Source organism: Ursus arctos, unplaced genomic scaffold (assembly GCF_023065955.2).
Source record: "Ursus arctos isolate Adak ecotype North America unplaced genomic scaffold, UrsArc2.0 scaffold_18, whole genome shotgun sequence".
Classification (NCBI taxonomy): Eukaryota; Metazoa; Chordata; class Mammalia; order Carnivora; family Ursidae; genus Ursus; species Ursus arctos.
Window position 1 is genome coordinate 44,632,765 of NW_026622852.1, and position 24,300 is coordinate 44,657,064.

General features: G+C 41.3%; 1 protein-coding gene across 3 annotated transcripts in view; it reads left to right on the forward strand.

Moving 5' to 3' along the window:
- TLR4 (toll like receptor 4) overlaps positions 1 to 17,390 on the forward strand; it is a 48,674-nt gene extending 31,284 nt beyond the window's left edge. For 2 of the 3 annotated variants that reach the window (XM_044389550.3, XM_048223335.2), the window contains 4 exons: positions 393 to 556; positions 1,577 to 3,859; positions 8,644 to 8,810; positions 14,719 to 17,390. In XM_044389550.3, the coding sequence (XP_044245485.2) occupies positions 3,767 to 3,859; positions 8,644 to 8,810; positions 14,719 to 16,960 (2,502 nt within the window). In that variant the 5' untranslated portion in view covers positions 393 to 556; positions 1,577 to 3,766 and the 3' untranslated portion in view covers positions 16,961 to 17,390. Of the gene's footprint in view, positions 1 to 392; positions 3,860 to 8,643; positions 8,811 to 14,718 lie in introns of all 3 variants that reach the window. The other variant, XM_048223336.2, reaches the window with a different exon arrangement.
- Positions 17,391 to 24,300: the final 6,910 nt, after the last annotated feature.

Here is a 24,300-nt window from a genome sequence, read left to right on the forward strand (position 1 = left end):
CTAATTGGGCCTTTCTTCTCTGAGCCAGGCTATGTTGTGATTGTTCACTCTTACTATTTTATTTTAATTACCATAAATGAATATTACAGGATACTAATGTTGTGGCCCAGATAATTCTCTGATCAAGGATGACTTGTATTTCCTTTCCATAACATAGAATTGGTGCTGTGGAGCGGTACCCACCAGTGGCTGTGTGTGTGCATGTGTGTGCATGCATATGAGTTCTGGGTACAGAATAGGAGGCCTAAAGCTTAGGAGACAGAGTCCCCACTGGGTGTAGTCTTGGGACTAGTTCTGGCCAAGGGAGTGAAAGCAGAGATAATGCAGGTCATTTCTGAGCAGTGGCATCTAAGCTCCTGTGTGTCTTCCTATGCTCTTTTCACGTTTCACAGCAAACTTAGAGGCTGCATATTGAATATGGTACCATATTGAAATAAAACGATCCTGGATCCATCAATCAAGAATATTCTCATTGAACATTGCCTGAGCAAGACATCAACTTTTATTGTTTTGAGTCACCGAAGGTTGATACAGAAATTAGCCTAACCTAACACAGGTCAGTTTTGCCCTTTCTTTATTTCTTATGAAACATGCAGTGCCTGCCAAAGAATATCAAAGACTTCTTCCAGAACTCCGATGAAGATGGAAATTCCTCAACCAATTGAATGATTACAGGTCCTGTTGACCTTGCTCCACCTGGACTAGAAACGCAAGTTGCTGCCCACCCTGCTGGCCTAGTTTCCACCACTGTGGCCAGGGTGTAATTACTACTGTATTGTAGCAGAAATCATGGGCCCAGGAGTTTCTCTTCTGTAACTGATACACTGCCTGTCTACTGGCAGAGGCACACACAACTGAGATCTCTTTGACCAAGGTCAGTAGATCATAGTGTGTTAATCCCAAGGAGGGGGAAAGAGCCTCTTCACAAGGCTCTGTCATTAATTCCCCAGTCATAGCTAGGAACATTTTTCAGGAAGACTTCTATAAAACATGTGTATTAACATCTCATGAAACACAGTCTGAGAGATTGTCTTGAACTCTTTCTCTTACTCCTCATCTTGACCATCATGGGGTTTTCTCTTTAGTGATGGGAAGAAAGGGGGTTTGCACCATTACACGCATACTACTCTATTCACTTAAGTGTTGTGTTCTAGTAATGGGGTCTCCTTATGTCTGGCATAAGATAACACACGTTTGTTTCTTAGAAGGTGGAGAGGGAGAGAGAGAGAGAGAGTGCGTGTGTGTGTGTGTGTATAGTGGGGGATAGAGGCATGAGGCATGAAGTCTAGGTAATACAGAGCATTAGAATATTATTAACATGAGGTAATTTTATTTGCATTTTAGGATTGCTTTGATTTCAGGATAAGGGATGGATTAGAAGAGTTAAGACGTTGGAAGAAATGAGCCTGGTCCCTGAGAGACCCGTTAATAGTGTATTCCACTCATCTAGGCCAAGGGATATATTCAGTGGTAATGCCAATAGAAACGAAGACTGACATTTTAGAATTATTTTATAGATCAACTCTCTAGGAGATGGTAGAATGTTTTATTTTCAAATAAGGCTTTTATTTTTCAGGTGTGATGAGACCAATGGATCAAGAGATGATTGCCATTGAAAATAAGGTTTGTTACAGTTCCCAAGGAGGGGGCTGCACCCCACCCCATGCAGGGCCACAGGGGGAAGCACCAGAATCAGGCAGGAGGTAGAAGGAGCAAGCGGAAGGCATGGGCAAGAGCCTTTGCTGTAGTTTCTGTGGGAAAGGCAAGGAAAGGCAGGATAAGCAGGCTTAAAATTGGCTAGTTTGAATAATTTCAGGAGGCTGTGGGGTACGGGGGCTTTCTCTAGATATCTGGCACCTGGCCCTGTGATGATTCGGGCAGAATACTGCCATCTAGAGTAGGAGTTTTGAATTGGTTCATTGGCACATGAAAAGTGAACACCAGGGCAAACCCCTTGCTGTCTCTAAGGACTGGCCGGCCCTGGGAGGGGTGGTGATGCTAGCCAGCAAGGCCAGATGCCAAAAGAACAAATATACAGAAAGTAACAAAATATGGTTAACATGCAGTTGATGAGAAAAATGAAGAAATCAAAGTGATTTCCATCTGGAATGACAATATGGAAGTGAAATGCTATTAACTTTCCAGAGAACTAAACTTTATTAAGCACCTCCTATGACCTTTATATCATCTCAATTAAAGCGAAGTTTTGACAGTAGGACTACTTTCAGTTTAATTTTACAGCTGTGCTGAAGAGGCCTGCAAGAGTTTGTGCTCAGTCCCCTATGACATGCTCCCTCACAGCTTGATTTTAGGTATGAAGATCTGAGGTCCATGCAGGACATCTTGATAGAATTATCTAGGACACAATGCCCAGAATATCCCCATTTGTACCTATGTGCTTATTTAACCGAAACTTGCCTTGCACTTGCTGCATCCCAGATACTCTAAAAGCTTCACAAATGCCAGCTGATTTACTCCCATAGTAATACTTTGAGGTATTTATTATTATCCCCATTTTACTCATACGTTTAATGATCACAATAGTTACCAATTTATGGAATACACTGACAAAACATGCACTAGGCTAAGCATTTTACGTAAATTAACTAATGTTGATCTCATAAGACAAACGTGATTGTCTCCATTGCAAAGACGAGAAACTAAGGCTTGATGGCTTGTCTCCTTGGACTACTATCACATGGCTTGATTTTTACGAATTTCATAAATGTGAGTTTCTGCTGTGGATTAAAACCATTGTCCCATTTTGCAGACTAGAAATTAAGGATCAGCAGGAGCCACGGGGCCGTAAGTTACCCAGGCTCAATATGAATTTCAGTATATGTGATTCTTCATTCCAATCTCCTCCCAATATTCCTGTGCTTTTCGAATGGTGGTTCACTGAGCTGCGTTTTCAGTTTCACAAACATGAGTTTCTTCACAGGATTTCACAAGAGAGGACATTACTGTGGGCTGAATTATATTCCCCTCAAAATCCCTACTGAAGTCCTCCAGGACCTCAGAACAGGACTGTGTTTTGGGGCTGGACCTTTGAAAAGGTACTTCAGGTAAAATGAGGTCATACAGGTACGTTCTAATCCAAAATGGCTGGTGTCCTTCTCAGAAGGGAAAATTAGGGTACAGACACACAAGGAGGGAAAACCAAGTGAAGACAGGCACCTGCAAGCCACAGGGAGAGCCTGAGAAACAATCAAGCCCACTGACACCCTGATCTCAGACTTCGAGCCTCCAGAATTTCATAAGCAAATAAATGTCTGTCCTTGAAGCCTCCCAGCCTGTGGTAATCTGTCATGGTGGTGCTAGGAAACGTAGACACAGGGCGAGTTTGCACTACTAAAAGGAAATCAGAAAGCCACCGTCCCGGACTGTCGTTCAGGCTGTTTGACCGGTCTGACTGTTTTCCCAAGTTCACTAACCCGGAGGTCAGATGACTTCCTGGGATGGAAGCCAGCTTCCTCTTGCTGTTACTTGGACCACTGATCTGCAGACGTTTTGTTCTTCTTCTTCTAACTTCCTCTCCTGTGACTGGGGACATAAATATTAGAGAAACAAAAGCCCAGAATGCTAAGGTTGCCACTCTCACTTCCTCCTGCCCTGAACGCAGCAGCGCTGTTCTGAATACAGTAATTGTCCTGGGGCACCCGGCAGGGGCGAGAGAGAAGGCGGCAGTGCCCCAGCGGCCACCCCAGCAGGCGGATACAGCGTGTCATGTTTCACAGAGCCCCTTCTGGACACAGAAAATGCCAAAATGATGTCTCCTACCCGCCTGGCTGGGATGCTGATCCCAGCCATGGCCTTCCTCTCCTTCCTGAGACCCGAGAGCTGGGAGCCTTGTGTGCAGGTATGTGGTTCCATAGCAGTTCATCTCCTGAGAAATTTGCCTTGCTTCTGAAAAACTGCTCTCTGCCTTGAACTTCCCACTGTGGCTCCCTCCTAGTTGGCTAGTTTCATTTGCAACAAGGAAGCAAATTACCTTAAGGACTTGAGAAGCCACAGTTCACGGTTACATTGCACCAATAGGCAGCCAGTGGGCTCATGGCCCATTTAGGACTTCAAGGGCTAATAGGAGCTTTAGGTCAGATAGATCTGCTTAAAATCACTCTTCTTTGACTTCTGGGCTGTGTGGCCTTGAAGAAGTAATTAAACCTCTCTGAAGCTAGTTTTTACATCCATAGAAGCCTTATAATAATACCTACTTCAGCAGAGAGTTGTAAGAGGTCTGCTTCCTGTCATTCCTTTCTGCTGGCGGACTCAGCTTCAGGCACTCACTTTGCCCCTTTCAGTTTCAGGAAGGTGTTTTGTTTTGTGTTTTGTCTCTTAATAGGGAGAATTTTCTAAGTGGATTCCAGACTTTTAGATCTAGCCCTAGTTTCAAGGAAGAAAAGAAATGAGATTGGAAAAGAAAAGTGGAGAGAGAAATAAAGAAAAAGACGGAGAGAAAGAGACAGAGAGAAGGGGGAAAAGGGAGAGAGAACCATGTAAAATGACAGCTAATGCAATGGTTTCTTTCTTTGTGAAACACCAAACGACTTTTGCATAATCTCATTCATGATGGATCTCTTTTGCTTTCCCTTGCGTGGACTTCACAAGTGCTTGGAAAACCCATAGTAGAACCCAACAACCGAGGGACTGTCCTGGGATTTAGTGTGTGGCAGAGTCAGAAACTCAAGAAAAGTATAATCAGCCAGAGTCCTGAGATTGAGGGCATTGGGGAAATATATACTTTAATATGTAACAAAGATGAATTTGTCATCTCAAAGTCCTCCCTTCCTCTAATTCCCTACCCAGAGCCCTGCTCATTGTCTTCTCTGTGTCCCTCCTGCTGTTAGGTTAATGGGAATGGATCCTCTAATCAGTCACCCCTGGATAAAATCACACCTTCCCTTTCCCCACATGCCATATTCTCAGTCTCCAAAACCTGTCCAACCCCGTCCATCGCCTCGGTGTCACCCTAGGGCGGGTCCTCAGTCCCCCTTGCCTTGACTCTTGGATAGTGACTGGTCTCCTGCCTCCTAGTCCGCTTTCCACTCTAATTCATTCTGCAGATTTTCATTTGTTGTTTATTTGTTGTTGTTTTGCGTGAGGTTCATTTCTAACAAATTGCCACCTTAACAACTTGTAATAACTTCTGAGTGCTATTAGGACAGTTGCTACCCCAGGACCTTTGCACAGACTATTTCCTCTAGCTAGAATGCTTTGCTCCTAGATCACTGCTGCCCAAAGGCAATACCATGTGGGTCACATGAACTTATTTAAATTTAAATAATAAATGTAACTAAATTTAGCCAAATTTTTATTTAACTAAATTTTAGCTAAATTAATTAATCAGTTAATTAATGACTGGAAGTTAATAATTGTTATTTTTTTTACCAATCATTTTAATGTCTTTTTTTTTCTCCCTAGAGAGAGAGAAAGAGAAACTGTGTGTGCATGTGTGAGCGGAGGGGGAGGGGCAAAGGGAAAGGGACAGAATCCCAAGCAGACTGTGCTGAGTGCCGAACCTATCATAGGGCTTGATTTCACAACCCTGAGATCATGATCCGAGCCAAATCAAGAGTCGGTCACTTAACCAACTGAATGACCCAGGCACCCCCATTCTAATGTCTTTTTAAGTTTTCTTTTTAATTTAAATTCAATTAGCCAACATATAGTACATCATTAATTCCAGATGTAGTGTTCAACGATTCATCAGTTAGATACAGCTTTAAATTTTCTAGTAGCCACATTGAAAAAATTAAAATTGGTAAATTTAACTTTAATAATATTTTAATTTAACCCAGTATATTCAAAATATTATTTGAAAATGTAATATATACTAAACTATTAATAAAATATTTCACATTCTTTCTTTGGTAGTAAGTGTTTGTAATTTAGTATATATTTTACAGTTTACATGCCTCTCAGCTTAGACTAAGTTTCTCGTGCTCAAGAGCCATGTGTGGCTAGTGCTTCCATGCTGGATGGTGCAGTCTTAGATTTCTTCATGACTTAACCCTTCACTTCATTTAATTTCTGCTTAAATGTCACCTCCTACTGGAAGTATTCCTTGATCACCTCATGTAGAACTCCCCACACCCCATATTTGCCTCTAATCTCTAGATGTTTATTTTTTTATAGCCTGTCATTATATGTTTTTTGCGTATTTGTTCCTTGTTTGTCCTTCCCTTTGGAATGGGATCTATAAGCGAACAACATCATTGCTGATTTTATTTACCACTGTATCCCAGTGTTTAGTGCTGGTCCCAGCCTATCAATAACCCATGTTATGGTTGGACCAGCCCCTGTGGTTCTTTATGATTATAAGGTACCCTTCAGCAATAACCATCAGGAAACTTTGAAAAACTGAAAGTTGATTACTTCTAAGACCTGGAAATTACCGAGCAATGCTGAGGGTAGAGAGAAACAGCTCTCAAGCACGTGCAGTTCTGTTATTATTGGGGTTGAGGATGGGGGACTAGGGTTTCCCTGGCTCCCTCTTTATTGGTGAATTTAAACACAAGAGCAGGTATTTAGGAAGGGTTTGGGGGGGGCAGGAAGAATGCTCAGTGAGGTGAAGTGGCCTGGCTCTTTATCTAGTCATGTGGCTGGCATTATGTTTCTTGGAAATACCCCTCTTTGAAGTGGATGCCTCCCCAATCAAAGCTTAAATCAGGCACCTGCATTACGACAAAAGCCAACTGTCAAGGCTTACACTACACCCAGTGCATAGCACATAGTAGGTGCTCAAATTATACGTGTTAGATAATTAAAAGTATCGCCACAAGGCTCTGGCTTCCCCACCTACTTAGGTTTTACACTCCTAGTTCATACCCCACCTACCTAGTTTTACACTCCTAGTTCATCTGAATTAGTTTCCATTCCTTCTTGCTTACACTGCTCTCTCCTTTTTCCTCTTTCCGCATATCCAAATCTTACTCATCCTTCAAGACTCATCTTGAAATTCTCTCTTTCTCAGAAACACTCTATAATCCTTGAATCTGGAATTGATCTCTACCATTTATGAGCTGGAGGAAGGTATTGTCCAGGCCTGGTTTATGGCCCTTTTCAGTAGTATGAGTAGTGTTCCTATCTCAACTCTTCCTCTAGATTGTGAGCTCACTGAAGTCTGGAGCCGTATCACATGGGTCTTGGCACTGCCCACAGCACTTAGAGAAAAGGCCTACAATTTGGATTTAAGCAAATCTTCATTCAATCAGTTATTCATTCATTTATTCAATAAATAATAAGCATTAACCATTTGCCAGGCACAATTCTGAGCGTGGGAGAGACAGCAGAGAGCAAGAATACCAAAGCTTACAATCTAGTGAGGGAAATGAACAACACAAATGGAACGATCACATAGGTAATTGATATTAGATGGTGATACACCGAATGGAGGTAGATGGAAGAGGGTGAAGAAAGGAAGCCTGTTATCATCCGTTATTACATAGTATGGTCTGGGAGGCTCCTATAAGGGGTAGCATTTCAGGAGACATGCCACTGAAGCGAAGAGCTGCACTTGTGACCTGTGATACTCTATGCATATTACTTCTTCTCTCTGAATTCTTCTTCTTTAAAAGGTTTATTTGAAGATAAATTAAAGTATATAACATATAAGAAATATGCCCACATATGGTAGGGGATTAATAATAACTGCTAATAATAAATGTTAACATTTATTGATCATTTTCACTGTAATAGGCTTCGAGATAATCTCTTTAAATACCTTATTTCATTTAATCCTTTTAACAGATTCTTTTGGTTTTAAACAGAAAACCAAAATTAGCTGGCTTAAGCAAGAAATTTTGTTGAAGAAATCAGAGAACCCAGAAATTAAATGGGAGGTTACAGAATAAGAGCTTACAAAGAGTTTGGGAAAGTATGATGGAAACAAGCACATGAACCAAAGGAGCATAAACTACTTGACCTTATTTACTAGGTTTCACCATTGGAGTCCACACATCCTAAAGATTTTTTCCCCATTTCTGTATCACCTGCTATTTAAGGTCAATGAGCCAAAGGAGAGAATGCCACTGGCAAAAACTGAGCTATTACTGTGAAGTGTGGACACCTTAACTAGTAGTCTCCCCAAGGCTGTATACAATTTTGGGGGTACTTGGAGAAAAACACTCTGCCCCAAATCACATGGAAGAACTGGGGTGAAACCCAGGGCTTTGGGATTCCAGAGCCTCAGCTCTTCACCACTTGATTCCATTGCCTCTCCCTAAATGCTATAATTGTGATAGTAGAGGTTAGAAAACTGGGGACATAGTGGGTGCTCCCCCCGTCCAAATCTGGAGTAAGAGATTTTAGAATTAAAAAGTGAGTGGACGAATGAATGAACGGGTGTGTGGATGGATGGATAGATGGATGGATGGTTGGATGACGGATGGATGATTAGATGACAGATGGGTGGTTGCAGATGGATGATTGGATGATGGATGGATGGATGGATGGATGGATGGATGGATGGACAACTGGATGATTGATGGACGGATGGATGATTGGATGATTGATGGTTGGACAGATGGCCCCTGTGTTTTTACTGGAGGTCTCCAAGGTTCTGGCTTAGGAGAGGGGAGTGGAGAGGGCAGCTGAGGTGCACACATTAAGAAAGATACTGTATCTAACATGTGATCATTGCAGGTGGTTCCTAACATTACTTACAAATGCATGGAACTGAATCTCGACAAAATTCCCAACAACATCCCCACGTCAACCAAGGAACTGGACCTGAGCTTTAACCCCCTGAGGCATTTAGACAGCCATAGCTTCTCCAACTTCCCAGAACTTCAGGTGTTGGATTTATCCAGGTAAGCAATGAGCTTTTACACATTGCCCAAGGTAAAATGCTCATTGTTTCTTCGCTTCATTCTTACGTCAGGAGTTTTACGTTTATTCACTTATTCATTCAACAGATATCTTACTTGCTGTATAACTTTGGGCAAGCCATCTCCCTTCTCCTGATTTCATTGCCTCACCTGTGAAATGAGCAGCTGGATGAGCAAGATTTTGAGGACAGTTCTATCTTTTGATATTCTTTTAAGTCAGGGAAGAAAATTGACTTAAACTCTTTCACCAGCAGATATTTACTGACTACTTGCTATATGTCATACAGTCTGCTAGAAAACAAGAGTATGTTGATATATACAATTCCAGCTATTAAGGAGGGCACACACACCTGAAGAAGTAACATGTTACAATTCTGAGCATGGTGCTAGGCACATAGTAGGCATGCAATAAATGTTACTTGATTCCGATTTTGGATTTTGAACCTGAGATAAGGACGGTAATACACACCAGTAATTGATAAGCTATGTGCAAACTAGAGGCAACATATTGTGTTGTTCAGAAGAGGGGGCTTCTCTGCAGTGGGTAGTAAAGACAGATTTCATGAACTGAGTGGGATTCAAAGAATGTCTAGAATATTGAAAGTAGGATAGGGAAATAGGAAGATATAAGTAACCCAAAGAGAAAGATGACAAGATCAAAGGAAAATATCTGCTGCGAGAAAGAACAGTGACTAAGATTTTCTTTTCTGATGCAGGGAAATTTATCATTTAATAGGGCAGGTGAAAGTATTATCATTATTTTTTGGGGGAATTGAATCCTAAAACTATTATCATCATTAAGGTCTTATTTTAAAATGTACTAGATAATGGATCATATTCTGTATAAGAGTTTGTGGAAAATGCAGAAGCATTTTATATGTGGCTTTTTATTATACAAACGTTTAATAAATTCTAAGATCGTAGAATGAAAATCCTCTTTATAGTGGATATTTCTTTTTTTTTCTTTTTTATAATAATATTTTTTATTATATTATGTTAGTCACCATACACTACATCCCTAGTTTTTGATGTAAAGTTCCATGATTCATTACTTGCGTATAACACCCAATGCATCATGCAATACGTGCCCTCCTTAACACCCATCACCAGCCTATCCCATTTGCCCACCCCCCTCCCCTCTGAAGCCTCCAGTTTGTTTCCCACAGTCCATAGTCTCTCATGGTTCATTCCCCCTTCTGTTTGCCCCCCCTTTCTTCTCCTACTGATCTTCCTATTTCTTATGTTCCATAAATGATACATATGATAATTGTCTTTCTCTGCTTGACTTATTTCACTTTGCATTATCTCCTCCAGTCCCGTCCATGTTGCAGCAAATTGTTGAGAAATCATTCTTTTTTGATGGCCGAGTAATATTCCATTGTATATATGGGCCACATCTTCTTAATCCAGTCATCTGTTGAAGGGCATCTCGGCTCCTTCCACGATTTAGCTATTGTGGACAATGCTGCTATGAACATTGGGGTGCATATGGCCCTTCTCTTCACTACGTCTGTATCTTTGGGGTCAATACCCAGTAGTGCAATGGCTGGATCATAGGGTAGCTCAATTTTTAACTTTTTATGGGACCTGCACACTGTTTTCCAGAGTGGCTGTACCAACTTACATTCCCACCAACAATGTAGGAGGGATCCCCTTTCTCCACATCCTCTCCAACATTTGTTGTTTCCTGCCTTGTCAATTTTTGTCATTCTAACTGGCGTAAGGTGGTATCTCAGTGTGGTTTTGATTTGAATTTCCCTGATGGCTAATGATTTTGAACATTTTTTCATGTGTCTGTTAGCCATTTGTACGTCTTCATTGGAAAAGTGTCTGTTCATATCTTCTGCCCATTTTTTTGATTTGTTTATTTGTATCTTGTGTATTGAGTTTGAGAAGTTCTTTGTAGATCTTGGATACCAGTCTTTTATCTGTAGTATCATTTGCAAATATCTTCTCCCATTCCGTGGGCTGCCTCTTAGTTTTTTTGACTGTTTCCTTGGCTGTGCAGAAGCTTTTTATCTTGATGAAGTCCCACAAGTTCATTTTTTCTTTTGTTTCTCTTGCCTTTGGAGGTGTGTCATGAAAAAAGTTGCTGTGGCCGATGTCAAAGAGGTTGCTGCCTATGTTCTCCTCTAGGATTTTGATGGATTCCTGTCTCACATCTAGATCTTTCATCCATTTGGAGTTTATCTTTGTGTATGGTGTGAGAGAGTGGTCAAGTTTCATTCTTTTGCATGTAGCTGTCCAATTTTTCCAGCACCATTTATTGAAGAGACTGTGTTTTTTCCACTGGATGTTTTTTCCTGCTTTGTCAAAGATTAGTTGCCCAAAGAGCCGAGGGTCCATTTCTGGGGTCTCTATTATGTTCCATTGGTCTATGTGTCTGTTTTTGTGCCAGTACCATGCTGTCTTTGTGATCACAGCTTTGTAGTACAGCTTGAAATCCAGCAACGTGATGCCCCCGGCTTTGTTTTTCCTTTTTAACAATTCCTTGGCGATTCGGGGCCTTTTCTGGTTCCACACAAATTTAAGGGCTGTTTGTTCCAGTTCTTTGAAAAATGTCATTGGTATTTTGATCGGGATGGCATTGAAAGTGTAGATTGCTCTGGGTAGCATGGACATTTTAACTATGTTAATTCTTCCGATCCATGAGCTTGGAATATTTTCCATCTTTTTGTGTCTTCTTCAATGTCTTTCAAGAGTGATTTGTAGTTTCTAGAATATAGATCCTTTACGTCTCTGGTTAAGTTAATTCTGAGATAACGTATGATTTTTGGTGCTATTGTAAATGGAATGGATTCCCTAATTTCTCTTTCTTCAGTCTCATTGTTCGTGTATAGAAATGCAACTGATTTCTGAGCATTGATTTTGTATCCCGCCACATTACTGAATTGCTCTATAACTTCTAGTAGTTTGGGGGTGGATTCTTTTGGGTTTTCCACATAGAGTATCATGTCATCTGCAAAGAGAGACAGTTTGACTTCTTCTTTGTCGATCTGGATACCTTTTATCCCTTTTTGTTGTCTGATTGCTGTTGCAAGGACTTCTAGTACTATGTTGAATAATAATGGCGAGAGTGGGCATCCTTGTTGTGTTCCTGATCTTAAGGGAAAGGCTTCCAGCTTTTCCCTATTGAGAATGATATTTGCTGTAGGCTTTTCACAGATGGTTTTTATGAAATTGAGGAATGTACCCTCTATCCCTACACTCTGAAATGTTTTAATCAGGAAAGGATGCTGTATCTTGTCAAATGCTTTTTCTGCATCTATTGAGAGGATCATATGGTTCTTGACTCTTTTCTTGTTGATATGATCTATCACACTGATCAATTTGCGAATGTTGAACCACCCTTGCATCCCAGGTATGAATCCCACCTGGTCATGATGGATAATCCTTTTAATGTACTGTTGGATTCTAGTAGCCAGGATCTTGTTGAGGATTTTGGCGTCCATATTCATCAGGGAAATCGGTCTGTAATTCTCCTTTTTGATGAGGTCTTTGCCTGATTTGGGGATAGTGGATATTTCTATAGAAAGAAGAATGGGCATCCAATGTCTTATACTCTTAACTTGGAAACTTACAGAGTATATAGCAAAGGGGGAATGAAGCATTTTAAAGCCAGTGGGATAGAGCACAGAGCTCTGTGGGGGTCGGAAGACCCAAGCCGGGTCCTCCTCTACCATTTACAGCTATGTGGACTGAAGCATGTCACTTCATCTCCCTGAGTGTCAGTTTTTGTATCTGTGAAACAGAAATGGTGAAACTTACTCCATAGGGATAAATGTGATAATGAATGTTAGCAGATGTGTGTGTGTGTGTGTGTGTGTATAATTTATATAAATTTTATATAAATTATATATAAATATAAATTTTATATATATACACATATATATAAAACATTATACAGTAGACTTTATAAGGATAAAAACATTATTATTAGCACTTCATTAGTTTCTAAATTTCAGTTTTCTGAGTAAGAATTTTGTCAAGACCTATAATTAAGATAGACAAATCATCCCTTCTCCTTTTTAAAATAAGAAGTAGTTTCTCATCAAAAAATGTCCCTTATAATTCATCTTCGATCCACCACCTACATAAGGAACTTCCCTCAGAGGCCTTAACTATGTGTCTGGAGAGAGGACAGCTCTCCCTCTGGTTAGCCAGGAAGAGATCCTGGCTTAGGACAGAGACAAACATAGTACCATAGATACCCCTGGCCATTTCATATTCCTTCACAATGTTCACATATAGTAACTCAGCTAGTCCTCTAGGCAAACTTTTATTCCTATGGAAACCTATTGCTATATTTGTTTTCTTTTTTAGATGAAGAAACTGAGGCTCAGAGAGTTTCAGTAATTTATCTACGTTCACATTCTGTTTTGTGGAGGTTGTTAGCAGCAGAGATTCATATTCACATCTCCTGCTTCCAAGTTAAATGATCTCTTCATCTTAATGCTCTGCTCCTCAAAAGTGATGAGCTCCCTCTGGTGAGACAAAGACACAGCAAGACCCCTCCAGTGTTGCCTAATACATACGATTATGGGTTATAAAATCCTAGAACTGACAGCAATGTGAGAAATAATTGAGTTTAGCTCCCTCATTTAGAACGGTGATAACTGAGATCCACAGAGGTATGAGAGGACCACAGAGACACCAGAACTGAGTTGTCTCACCCCCTTTTCCAGTGTTCTTTCTATGGCACCCATCACCCTCTATCAAATTACCAATCAATAAAAGCTTGGGCCAAAATGCTTTTATTACCCCTGACCGTCATGGAGGGGATAGGACAAGTGGAGAAACTGTAAATGCAATTCAGACTGAACTAGGAAATAACTCATTTGCAAATGTTAACTGGCATGCACCTGCACTGCTAGCAAATGTTTATCATTAGCTTGCCATTTGTTGGCTGGATAAGAACCTTGTCTCTAGGACACATCCATGAATATTGTATATAGCATAGCTGCCATTTCTCTTGGGGCAAAATTCAAAATACTCTTCCAATGTGTAAGCCTCTGCTTTGTATTCTCCTTTCTCCACAACCTCATCTCACACCACTCCACTTCCCTCTCTGTACACCAGACACAAGTTTCTCACAGTTTCTCACAGTTCCTCCACGTATTGTGGCTGTCGCCTACCTCAGGGCTTTTGTATCTGCTTTTCAGCTCATTTCCTTTTCTTGGTAATTCCTACTCATCCTTCAGATTTCAACTTATGTACTCTCAGAGAGGCTTGCTTTGATCCCCCTTGTCTAAAAGTCCTTTCCTTTAATGTAAGGTTTCATAGTACACTTTCTTTTTCTTCCACAGAACTTACTCCTACCACCCATTACTAACATTTACCTCTGATAACTACAACTTACAAATATCTAGCTGTCATATATGGAAAGTTTTGCATAAACCTTGAGGGTATCTGTGATGCTTATGTGTAATTTTTTATATCTTTGAAATTGACATTTACCAGTCATTTATCATGCCTAACAGCTATTGGCTATCTTTATCATCTGTACCAATCTGATGGATAATCACAATTATGTTGGCAGGAAATGGCTGAAGTTAATCCAAGGCAGTTACATACTTTTATCAGCCATACAGTCTTCATGTGCCCCAATTATTGATCTTTAACTGATTTCCTTCTGAGGGATGTCCTGCCTCCGCTTAGCATGTGTACCTTATGTGACAAAAAGAGTTTGTCATTGTGTCTGGTAGGATAATACTGGATCTGTGGGGCTTATTTGCTCATGTCATCATCTGTCCTGCTTCATGTCTTTGTCAATGCATAATCATATGTCATGTCACATCTGTGCGGAGAGCTAGAAGACTGGTATGGTTATTCCTTTTTGAGTTTTAATTCAGCAGAAACATTACATAATCTGTATCTCTTTTCCCTGTAGGTGTGAAATTCGGATAATTGAAGATGATGCGTATCAGGGCCTAAACCACCTCTCCATCTTGATATTGACAGGAAACCCTATCCAGGAGTTATTCCCAGGAGCCTTTTCTGGACTCTCAAATTTACAGACGCTGGTGGTCGTGGAGACAAATGTACAATCTCTAGAGGACTTCCCCATTGGACATCTCAAAACCTTGAAGGAGCTTAATGTAGCTCACAATCTTATCCATTCCTTCAAGTTACCTGAATATTTTTCTAACATGCCCAACCTGGAGTACTTGGATCTTTCCAATAACAAGATCCAAAATATTTATCATAAAGACTTGCAGGTTCTACGTCAAATGCCTCTACTCAACCTTTCTTTAGACTTGTCCCTGAACCCTTTATACTTTATCCAACCAGGTGCCTTTAAAGAAATTAAACTCCATGAACTGACTTTGAGAAGTAATTTTAATAGTACACATGTAATGAAAACTTGTATTCAAGGTCTGGCTGGTTTAAAGATCCATCAGTTGGTTCTGGGAGAATTTAAAAATGAAAGGAAGTTGGAAAGCTTTGATAAATCTCTCCTGGAGGGACTGTGTGATTTGACCATTGAAAAATTCCGGATAGCATACTTTGATGAGTTCTCAAAGGATACTACTGACTTATTTAATTGTTTGGGAAATGTTTCTACAATTTCTCTGGTGCATCTGTTTTTAAACAGGCCAAGATACCTTCCTAAAAATCTCAGATGGCAACGGTTGGAAATGGTTAACTGTGGATTTGAAGAATTTCCCACGTGGGGGCTGGACTCTCTCAAGGAGTTTGTTTTCACTGCCAACAAAGGCGTGAACACTTTTACTGAGATGAACCCGAACAGCCTTGAGTTTCTAGATCTCAGTAGAAATGGCCTGAGTTTTAAGGGTTGCTGTTCTCACTCTGAATTGGGGACAACCAGACTGAAGCATTTAGATCTGAGCTTCAATGATATTATTACCATGAGTTCAAACTTCTTGGGCTTAGAACAACTAGAATATCTAGATTTCCAGCATTCCAATTTGAAACAGGCTAGTGATTTTTCAGTATTCCTATCCCTCAGAAACCTCCATTACCTTGATATTTCTTATACTCACACCCAAGTTGTCTTCCACGGCATTTTTGATGGCTTGGTCAGCCTCCAAGTCTTGAAAATGGCTGGTAATTCTTTTCAGGACAACTTCCTTCCAAATATTTTCAAAGACCTGACTAACTTGACCATTCTAGATCTCTCTAAGTGTCAGCTGGAACGGGTGTCCCAGGTAGCATTTGGTTCACTTCCGAAACTTCAGTTGATAAATATGAGTCACAACAATCTCCTGTCATTGGATACACTCCCTTATGAACCTCTCCTCTCCCTCCAAATTCTGGATTACAGTTTTAATCGAATAGTGGCCTCCAAAGAGCGAGAACGACAGCATTTTCCAAGTAATCTAGTTTCCTTAAATCTTACTCAGAATGACTTTGCTTGTGTTTGTGAACACCAGAACTTCCTGCAGTGGGTCAAGGACCACAGGCAGCTCTTGGTGGAAGTTGAAGAAATGGTGTGTGCAAAACCTTTAGACATGCAGGGCATGCCCATGCTGAGTTTTAGGAATGCCACCTGTCAGAGGAGTAAGACTATCATTACTGTGTCGGTGTTCACTGTACTCATGGTTTCTCTGGTAGCAGTTTTGGTGTATAAGTTCTATTTCCACCTGATGCTTCTTGCTGGCTGCAAAAAGTACAGCAAAGGCGAAAGCACTTATGATGCCTTCGTTATCTACTCAAGTCAAGATGAAGACTGGGTAAGGAATGAACTGGTAAAGAACTTGGAAGAGGGGGTGCCCCCCTTTCAGCTCTGCCTTCACTATAGAGACTTCATTCCTGGTGTGGCCATTGCTGCCAACATCATCCAGGAAGGTTTCCACAAAAGCCGGAAGGTTATTGTTGTGGTGTCCCAACACTTCATCCAGAGTCGGTGGTGTATCTTTGAGTATGAGATTGCCCAGACCTGGCAGTTTCTTAGTAGTCGTGCCGGCATCATCTTCATTGTTCTGCAGAAGGTGGAGAAGTCCCTGCTGCGGCAGCAGGTGGAGCTGTATCGGCTTCTTAGCAGGAACACTTACCTAGAGTGGGAAGACAGTGTCCTGGGGCGGCACATCTTCTGGAGACGACTCCGAAAAGCCTTGCTGGATGGTAAACAGTGGAGTCCAGAAGGAACAGCAGATGCAGAAAACAGCTAGCATGAAACGGTAACCTCTGCCTGGGGAGGAAAAGCTCCCGTGGTGCTTCTTGCCCAGCTGGACACAGTACTTGTTCAGTTAACAAGTATTAAATGCTGTGACGTATCTGGCATTGTGCTAAGGGCCGATGATCCAGTGGTGCACGAGGTATAGAGGACTGCTGACCTCATGGAGTTTACAGTACAGAGGGAATAATACTGTGCTAAATCACAGAACCTCCAGGTGCATGTTTCCATCAAATCAGGTCAGGAGTCCATGGCATGGAAAGTCAACTCAATTCTTACCCCATCAAAATGAATTAGACCTAAGAGACTGGGCCCCAGAGAGATCAGGAAGAAGACATAGTTCTTCACCTGAGTCTTTGGAATGGAAACTACCTCATGTTTTACCTGCTAGCCATATTAAAGCTGTTTTGGCAGTTTTAACCAAACAAGGTCTTTGCTCATCTTTTCCTTTTCTGTTGAATGCAACTGAAATTTCACTTGATGACTCTGAAATCTCCTGATTCAGACCACTTCCCCTCCACTTGAAGCCAGTTTCTTTACAAAGGCTAAAGTCTAGAAACTAGCAGGAGCCCTTATTAACACATATCCAAGGAAATCTGATTAACACATAGTCACAAACATCCTGGCCATTCTTTAGTATGTTCTATTTATTAATTAATTGTGTCTGATACATTTTTGTTTTTATAAAATCCGGGTCTCATTTTTCATGTCTCCTCTATAAACTCTTACCATAAATAAGGCATGCTGGAAATTTCCATATTTAAGCACTATCGTTCAAGCAAATATGTAAAATACACTCCATCACTTTGTCACTTGATGTCACTCTAAAGTTATTACCTACTAAGTTATGAATGTCATGAAGGAAGAATTAAAATAATTTGGTTGAAAGTGGCACTTATTGTAATAGAGAGGGAGAAGTCCAAATTCCCGGTCCTATAATGAGCAATTCGGGGCTAAGGGTGGCCAAGAAATGAGTTGACCTGGAGGTCAGTTGTTGATGGTCCCAGAAACATAGGGCTGATATAGCTGGGATGACCATGTGACAAGAGCTGCAGCAGTTTCTTCTGCAGGAAATGAGTATTTGCTGATGGAACATTGACTTTTTCAGGGGATTATGAAATGGTTCAAAGTAGGGAGTGCACACTGCTGCTTCCTGTTGAGTACTACTCCCTGTGACCACATTTAGGAAAGAGTAGATGTTATCACTAAGAAAATAATGTCACTGAGGTTAATGTGGGTTATGTTAAGGGGAATTCTTAGAAAAACACACACCCTTCTTCCCCAGGAAGAACAACAAAGTAATTTGGAAAATATGGTTGTTAAAACTGAAAACATGGCCATAACCCAGGAGTCTGCTTGTGACTGTTTCAGAGTGTATTTTGGTTGGAGCCTAAATGGAGTTGTTGAACATACCTGGGTGTGTTTATAGGTCTTGCATGGTAGTGAAAGTGGATCTGTGTCTTTGTGAGAGTGCCTCTATGTGCTGCTGTCTGTGTCTGTGTGTATGCAAGAGCGTGTGTGTCTGTGTGATCATGTCCGCGTGGAACAGTGTGATTCTATATGTGCATTTGATGTGGAAGTCTACAGCTGTTTGAGATAGGTTCTCTACTCTTGTGTTTGTATGTGATTGCTTATATATGAATATCTGTGTTATTCTGCGTATGCCTGAAGACATGTGTTTTTGTGTGTGTCCAAGGCTATTGTGAGTGTTCTTGTGTTCATATTTGAGTGTGGGTTCTGTATATGTGTGTTAGTTCAAGCAAATATACAAGACTCCAAGGAGGAAAATCAAAATGAAGCTGGAATGTTTCCTGTATAGAAGGCTGATGCTGACCTCCTTCCCATCAGTCCCCTCTCCCAGACGGGAGTTCTGAAAATTGCAGGTGAGACAGACAAGGAGGGAAAGAAATGATAGGACGGAAACATAAGGGCAGGGAAGAGGAAAGTCAGACCATGGGCAGATCCTTTGAAGCCATTTAAGATCTCCATAGTAAAGAGAGACAAGGAGTGGAATAGAGCAAAATTAATACTAATTAGAATGCCTTCAATCTGTGTAATACCCTACAACTTGGATCATAGTCACACAATTATGACCACATCTGAATTTCTTATCTGGGGGAGGTAGCAGGTTAAGAATTAGTATCCCCATGTTACTGACATGAAACCTGAAGTTGAAGGAAGTAAGTTTATTGTCAATAGGCCACAGTATAAGTGAACGGCGGGGCCTGGACTTGGGTCCCCAGCCTCCTTGGGGCAGCTCACTTTCCACTGCACCCTAATGCTTCACACTTCATCAGTAAAACAAGAAGTGAAACCGCTGTAGTTCTCTGCGTAGTCAACACTGGTCAAGGGTTTTTCACTGAAAGCGTGAATCATTAGGCAAATACATATGCATATATATATTACATATACTGAATGATTTATTTATAGCACTTTTCTTTCCATAAAGGACGTGAGGGAGATTCAAACAAAGTATGCCTAGACAATAAGGGTAATCAACAAGAACCAGAAAAGCTGGATGAAGAATGAAAAATAGGAAAGGAAGACACTAAGAGTAAGCTTTAGCATTGTGCTTCCCCATTCAGACTCCAGAGAGCTCCCCCACCCCCACAGTGTTTTGGATAGTTAGATAGTGTGTCTTCTGGAGAAAGCCACAACTCAGACTTACCATGTACCATGTGTGCTCTGGGCTTCACTTTTATGAGTGCCTAGCTAACTCAAATATAAAATGAGGGTAGACTATTACTCTGTGAACTGCTGTCAGTATTAAGCATGATTGTCTGTGTACGGGATACTATTTTTATGGAGGAGTAATCCTCTGCGACTTTGTACAGGGCGAACAGAAGGCAATATTGAGTGGTCTTCTCAAAAAACAGCATTTTAGCAATTGCTGTTTTCCCAGCCTGTGGGACCACAGGAGGACTGTAATTAGACAGTTTCTTTCTGACTCGGCTCCTACCCACAGGATTGTCAGAACCCCAGCCTCCTTCTGGACTTTGTCACCTTTCTAGAAATCACCAGCAGGTTCCTGGAAGGTCTTACATAAACACAAGAATGATCGCCCTCTGTGAGGACAGGGAGCATGTCCATTCATCCTTTGCTGCCCCAGCCCTGAGCTTGATGGCCTGCACAGAGCAGACAGAACAACATCTATTTAAAGAACTAATGAGTGAATGAAGACCCATCTCTTGTTGTTGTTGTCCTCTGTGTCTCAAGGCCCCCAGGTTCCAGACCACTGCTCTTTGCTGTCCATGCAGTGTCTGGGGCTCTAGCTTTCTACAGCTATTTCTTGTCTCTGTTATTGTCTTCATGAATGTTCTCAACTGCTTCCTCCACTCAGCTACTTAACTCCAAGTATTCCAGAAGTTACTTTGCAAAAGAAGGGAAGCAGACTGATAACATTTATCCTTAATAGTTATTTTTTGGGGGCGCCTGGGTGGCGCAGTCGTTAAGTGTCTGCCTTCAGCTCAGGGCATGATCCCGGTGTTCTGGGATCGAGCCCCACATCAGGCTTCTCCACTAGGAGCCTGCTTCTTCCTCTCCCACTCCCCCTGCTTGTGTTCCCTCTCTCGCTGGCTGTCTCTGTCAAATAAGTAAAAATAAAATCTTTAAAAAAATAGTTATTTTTAGGTCCTACTCTACTGCTTTATGTATGATATCTAATTTAAATTCCCATACCATGACTATGAGATGGATACTAGTAATATCAGCATTATTACCCATTAGGAAGCAAAGACTCTGAGACTATAAGTAACCTATCCAAAGTCACACAGCTAATAAAAGCACAGCTTGGATTTAAATCCAGTCTCTCTTCTATCAAAAGCCAATGAGGCTAGATGGTTTCTCTAATGCCTTTCTTCTATTTCTTATCGAGATTTTAGTACTACTGTTCTTTATTTTTATTTTCTCTTTGCTATGGCCAGAGCTCATCACCAGAACCCAGATATGAAGGTGAAACCAAAGGATGGGTGTTGGGCTGAAGGCTGAGCTATATAAGAGATATCAAGCAGTCCATGAAATCAACCATTGCCTCTCACAAGGAAGGACTAAGCCCTTCCCACTTTAGCTCTCTTTTCCAACAGAGTACATTTTTTCCCACGATGCTCCCAGGATTTTCATGCAAATAGGTCCATCCAAATGGCCTTGCAGGTGGGCCTAGCTGATTTTGTATTAATAGCAATTACCCACCACCCTGTACTCAGTGATCCTTTCTGCCACATGACTTTAAATAAGGCTACTCCAAAGATACAGATGTAGTGAAAAGAAGGGAAACATGCATCCCAATGTTCATAGCAGCAATGTCCACAATAGCCAAACTGTGGAAGGAACCAAGATGTCCTTCAACAGATGAGTGGATAAAAAGATATGGTTCATATATACGATGGGATATTACTCAGCCATCAGAAACGATGAATACTTAGCATTTGCACTGACATGGATGGAACTGGGGTGATTATGCTAAGTGAAATAAGTCAAGCAGAGTAAGAAAATTATCATATGGTTTCACTCATATGTGGAACATAAGGAACAGCATGGAGGACCACAGGGGAAGGGAGCAAAAACTGAATGGGAAGAAATAAGAGAGTGAGACAAACCATGAGAGACTATGGGCTCCAGGAAGCAAACTGAGGCTTACAGAAGGGAGCGGGGTGGGGGGATGGGGTAACCGGGTGATGGTTATTAAGGAGAGGGTGTTGTGATGAGCACAGGGTGTTATAGGCAACTAATGGATCACTGAACAACACATCAGAAACTAATGATGTACTATCTGTTGGCTAACTGAACATAATAAATAAATAAATAAATAAATAAATAAATAAATAAACAAACAAACAAACAAGACTATTCCTTCCCATGTCTTCATTAAACGGCATTGGAAAGCAACTTGATATGGAGCCCATATATTCTGAGTTCATCAACTTTAGCAATGTACCTTAACACAGGATTTAAACTTAACTATCTGGAGGAGGAGCAGCATAGCATGAACCTTGCACTGGGTTTCCTATTGGCACCATTACTCTCCCTTTCTTTAGCTTGGATAAATGAGAGGACCCCAATAGCTCAGAGTCCCGAGAGTGTGAATTTCAGCCTACCACCTAGAATACCAATAATCTATTTTGCTAATTGAAGAAGAATACTGATGCTTTGAACATCAGAAGTGACTGGAAAGTTTGACTTTTATATTCTTCCCATGTAATATTCTAGCATTTGTTCTTAAACATAGCGGGTGTAAGGGGTGCCCGAGTAGCTCAGTTGGTTAAGCATCTGACTCTTGATTTTGGCTCAGGTCGTGATCTCAGGGTTGTGAGATCGAGCCCTGTATTATGGGGTTCCGTGCTGGGCATGGAGCCTGCATGACGTTCTCTCTTTCTCTCTCCTTCTGCCCCTCCCCCGTCTCAAATAAATAAATGGGGTGCAGATTAAAAAAATTCTATGTGGACTTATTTATGGAGGTGCTAGTCCCAGCAGATGTGTATGATGGATTTGGGTTTGGATCCTGGTTCTGCCATACCTTCACAATGTAATTTTGAACAAGTCTCTTAAGCTAATTCTAGTTTTTCTTGAGTAGCAAGGGTAAGCCTCTCCTACGCTACAGGTCTACTATGAAAGTACAATAGAGAGTGAAAGGGAGACACAGCACAACTCTAAATTTACCTGTTTGAAGGGTCTACCTTAACAACAGGAAATATCCCAAGCCTGATATGAAGTTGATACAGAAACTTGGAATTCTGAAGGTCTCTAAGGCAGGAGATCTTACACCCATAGTAAAAGTCCAGCATTTGACTCTTGGGGAGGGAGAATGGAAAGAGGAGGCAGGGCCCCAACTCTGAAACACATCAGATCATCAGATACTGCTGCTAGAATTTACGAAGGGGCAAAAGCCATAGTCTGTTGTCCTTCCTGCCTTCCCCTTCCTCCCTGCCCCTTCTTCCCTTCTCCCTTCTCCCTCCCTCCCTCCCTCCCTCCCTCCCTCCCTTCCTTCCTTCCTTCCTTCCTTCCTTCCTCCCTTCCTTCCTTCCCCTCCCTCCCTCCCTCCCTCCCTCCCTCCCTCCCTCCCTCCTTCCCTCCTTCCCTTCCCTTCCCTTCCCTTCCCTTCCCTTCCCTCCTTTTTCCTTTCCTTTTTAGAGGGGGCAAGGGAGGGCTACAGAGGGAAAGAGAGACAGAGACTCTCAAGCAGGCTCCATACCCAGTGTGTAACACCATGCAGGGCTCTATCTCACAACCCTGAGATCATGACCTGAGTCGAAATCAAGAGTTGGAAGCTTAACTGACTGAGCTATGCAGGCAATCCCATACTCTGTTGTTTTTTTTCTTCTTCTTCTTCTTCTTCTCTCTTTTTTTTTTTTAATGGAGCAGAATCCTGGTGCAGTGGACAATGAACCGCCTTGCCTGGGAGGGTGGAAAGTGAGATCTGGTCTAGGCTCTCCATTTACTTGTTGTGTAATTGTGGGAGAGTCATTCAAGCACCTTGAGGCTCAGATTTCAGCACATAAAATAGGGGTAATAGTACCTTCTTGGCAGACCTCACTTGGCTATAATGATAATGTTTGCGATAATAATAACCACCGCCTTTAATTGACCAATCATTTTGTGCAAAGTCTTTGTATGTACTAACTCATTTGCCATATCACATCAATGAAATAGGAAGACACTAATTATTTCCAATTTACAGATGAGGAGACTGACATTCTACAATGTGGTCAAGATCACCTGCTAATAAATGGGAGCTCCGAGGTTAGGACGTAAGATCACTTCCACTTCATAGGAAGGACTATTTAACACTGTTCTTTAACCAGAGCACCCTCCTCTCAAAAAAAAAAAAATGCATAAAACCTCTTATCTCACCATTATACTTTTGACTGATATTTACCCAAGGGCATTATTATTATTGTTACTTATTGATATTAATATCACAGCCATATGAGGCTGGGAAAAAGTTAATCAAAGATACACATGATTAAAGATTTTCAACAATGGACAAATGAGGACCGCTAGATGATGGGCTTCCCATAAACAGCATGCTTAAGTAGCTGTATCAGTTTTTAGTCAGTCTGACTTTCTGATGGGAATCACTGACTGGTGATTTAACAGGTTACGGGGGAAGTTCCAAAAGCTAAGGACTTTCCAGATGGTTGGAATAAGATTGCACACTCTGGGTTCTGTTATGGAGATCACCAAGCTTTTCAACTCAAAGTGAAACCTGTGGAAGAAGTAGTTGATCCAAAGGATCTAAATACACTGAGCACCACGTGTGCTCCTCCAATTGTTGCTGTTCCCCTGTGAGTGAGGTATTACTTTCCTCAGTTTAGCAGTGAGGGGATGGATGAGTCACAC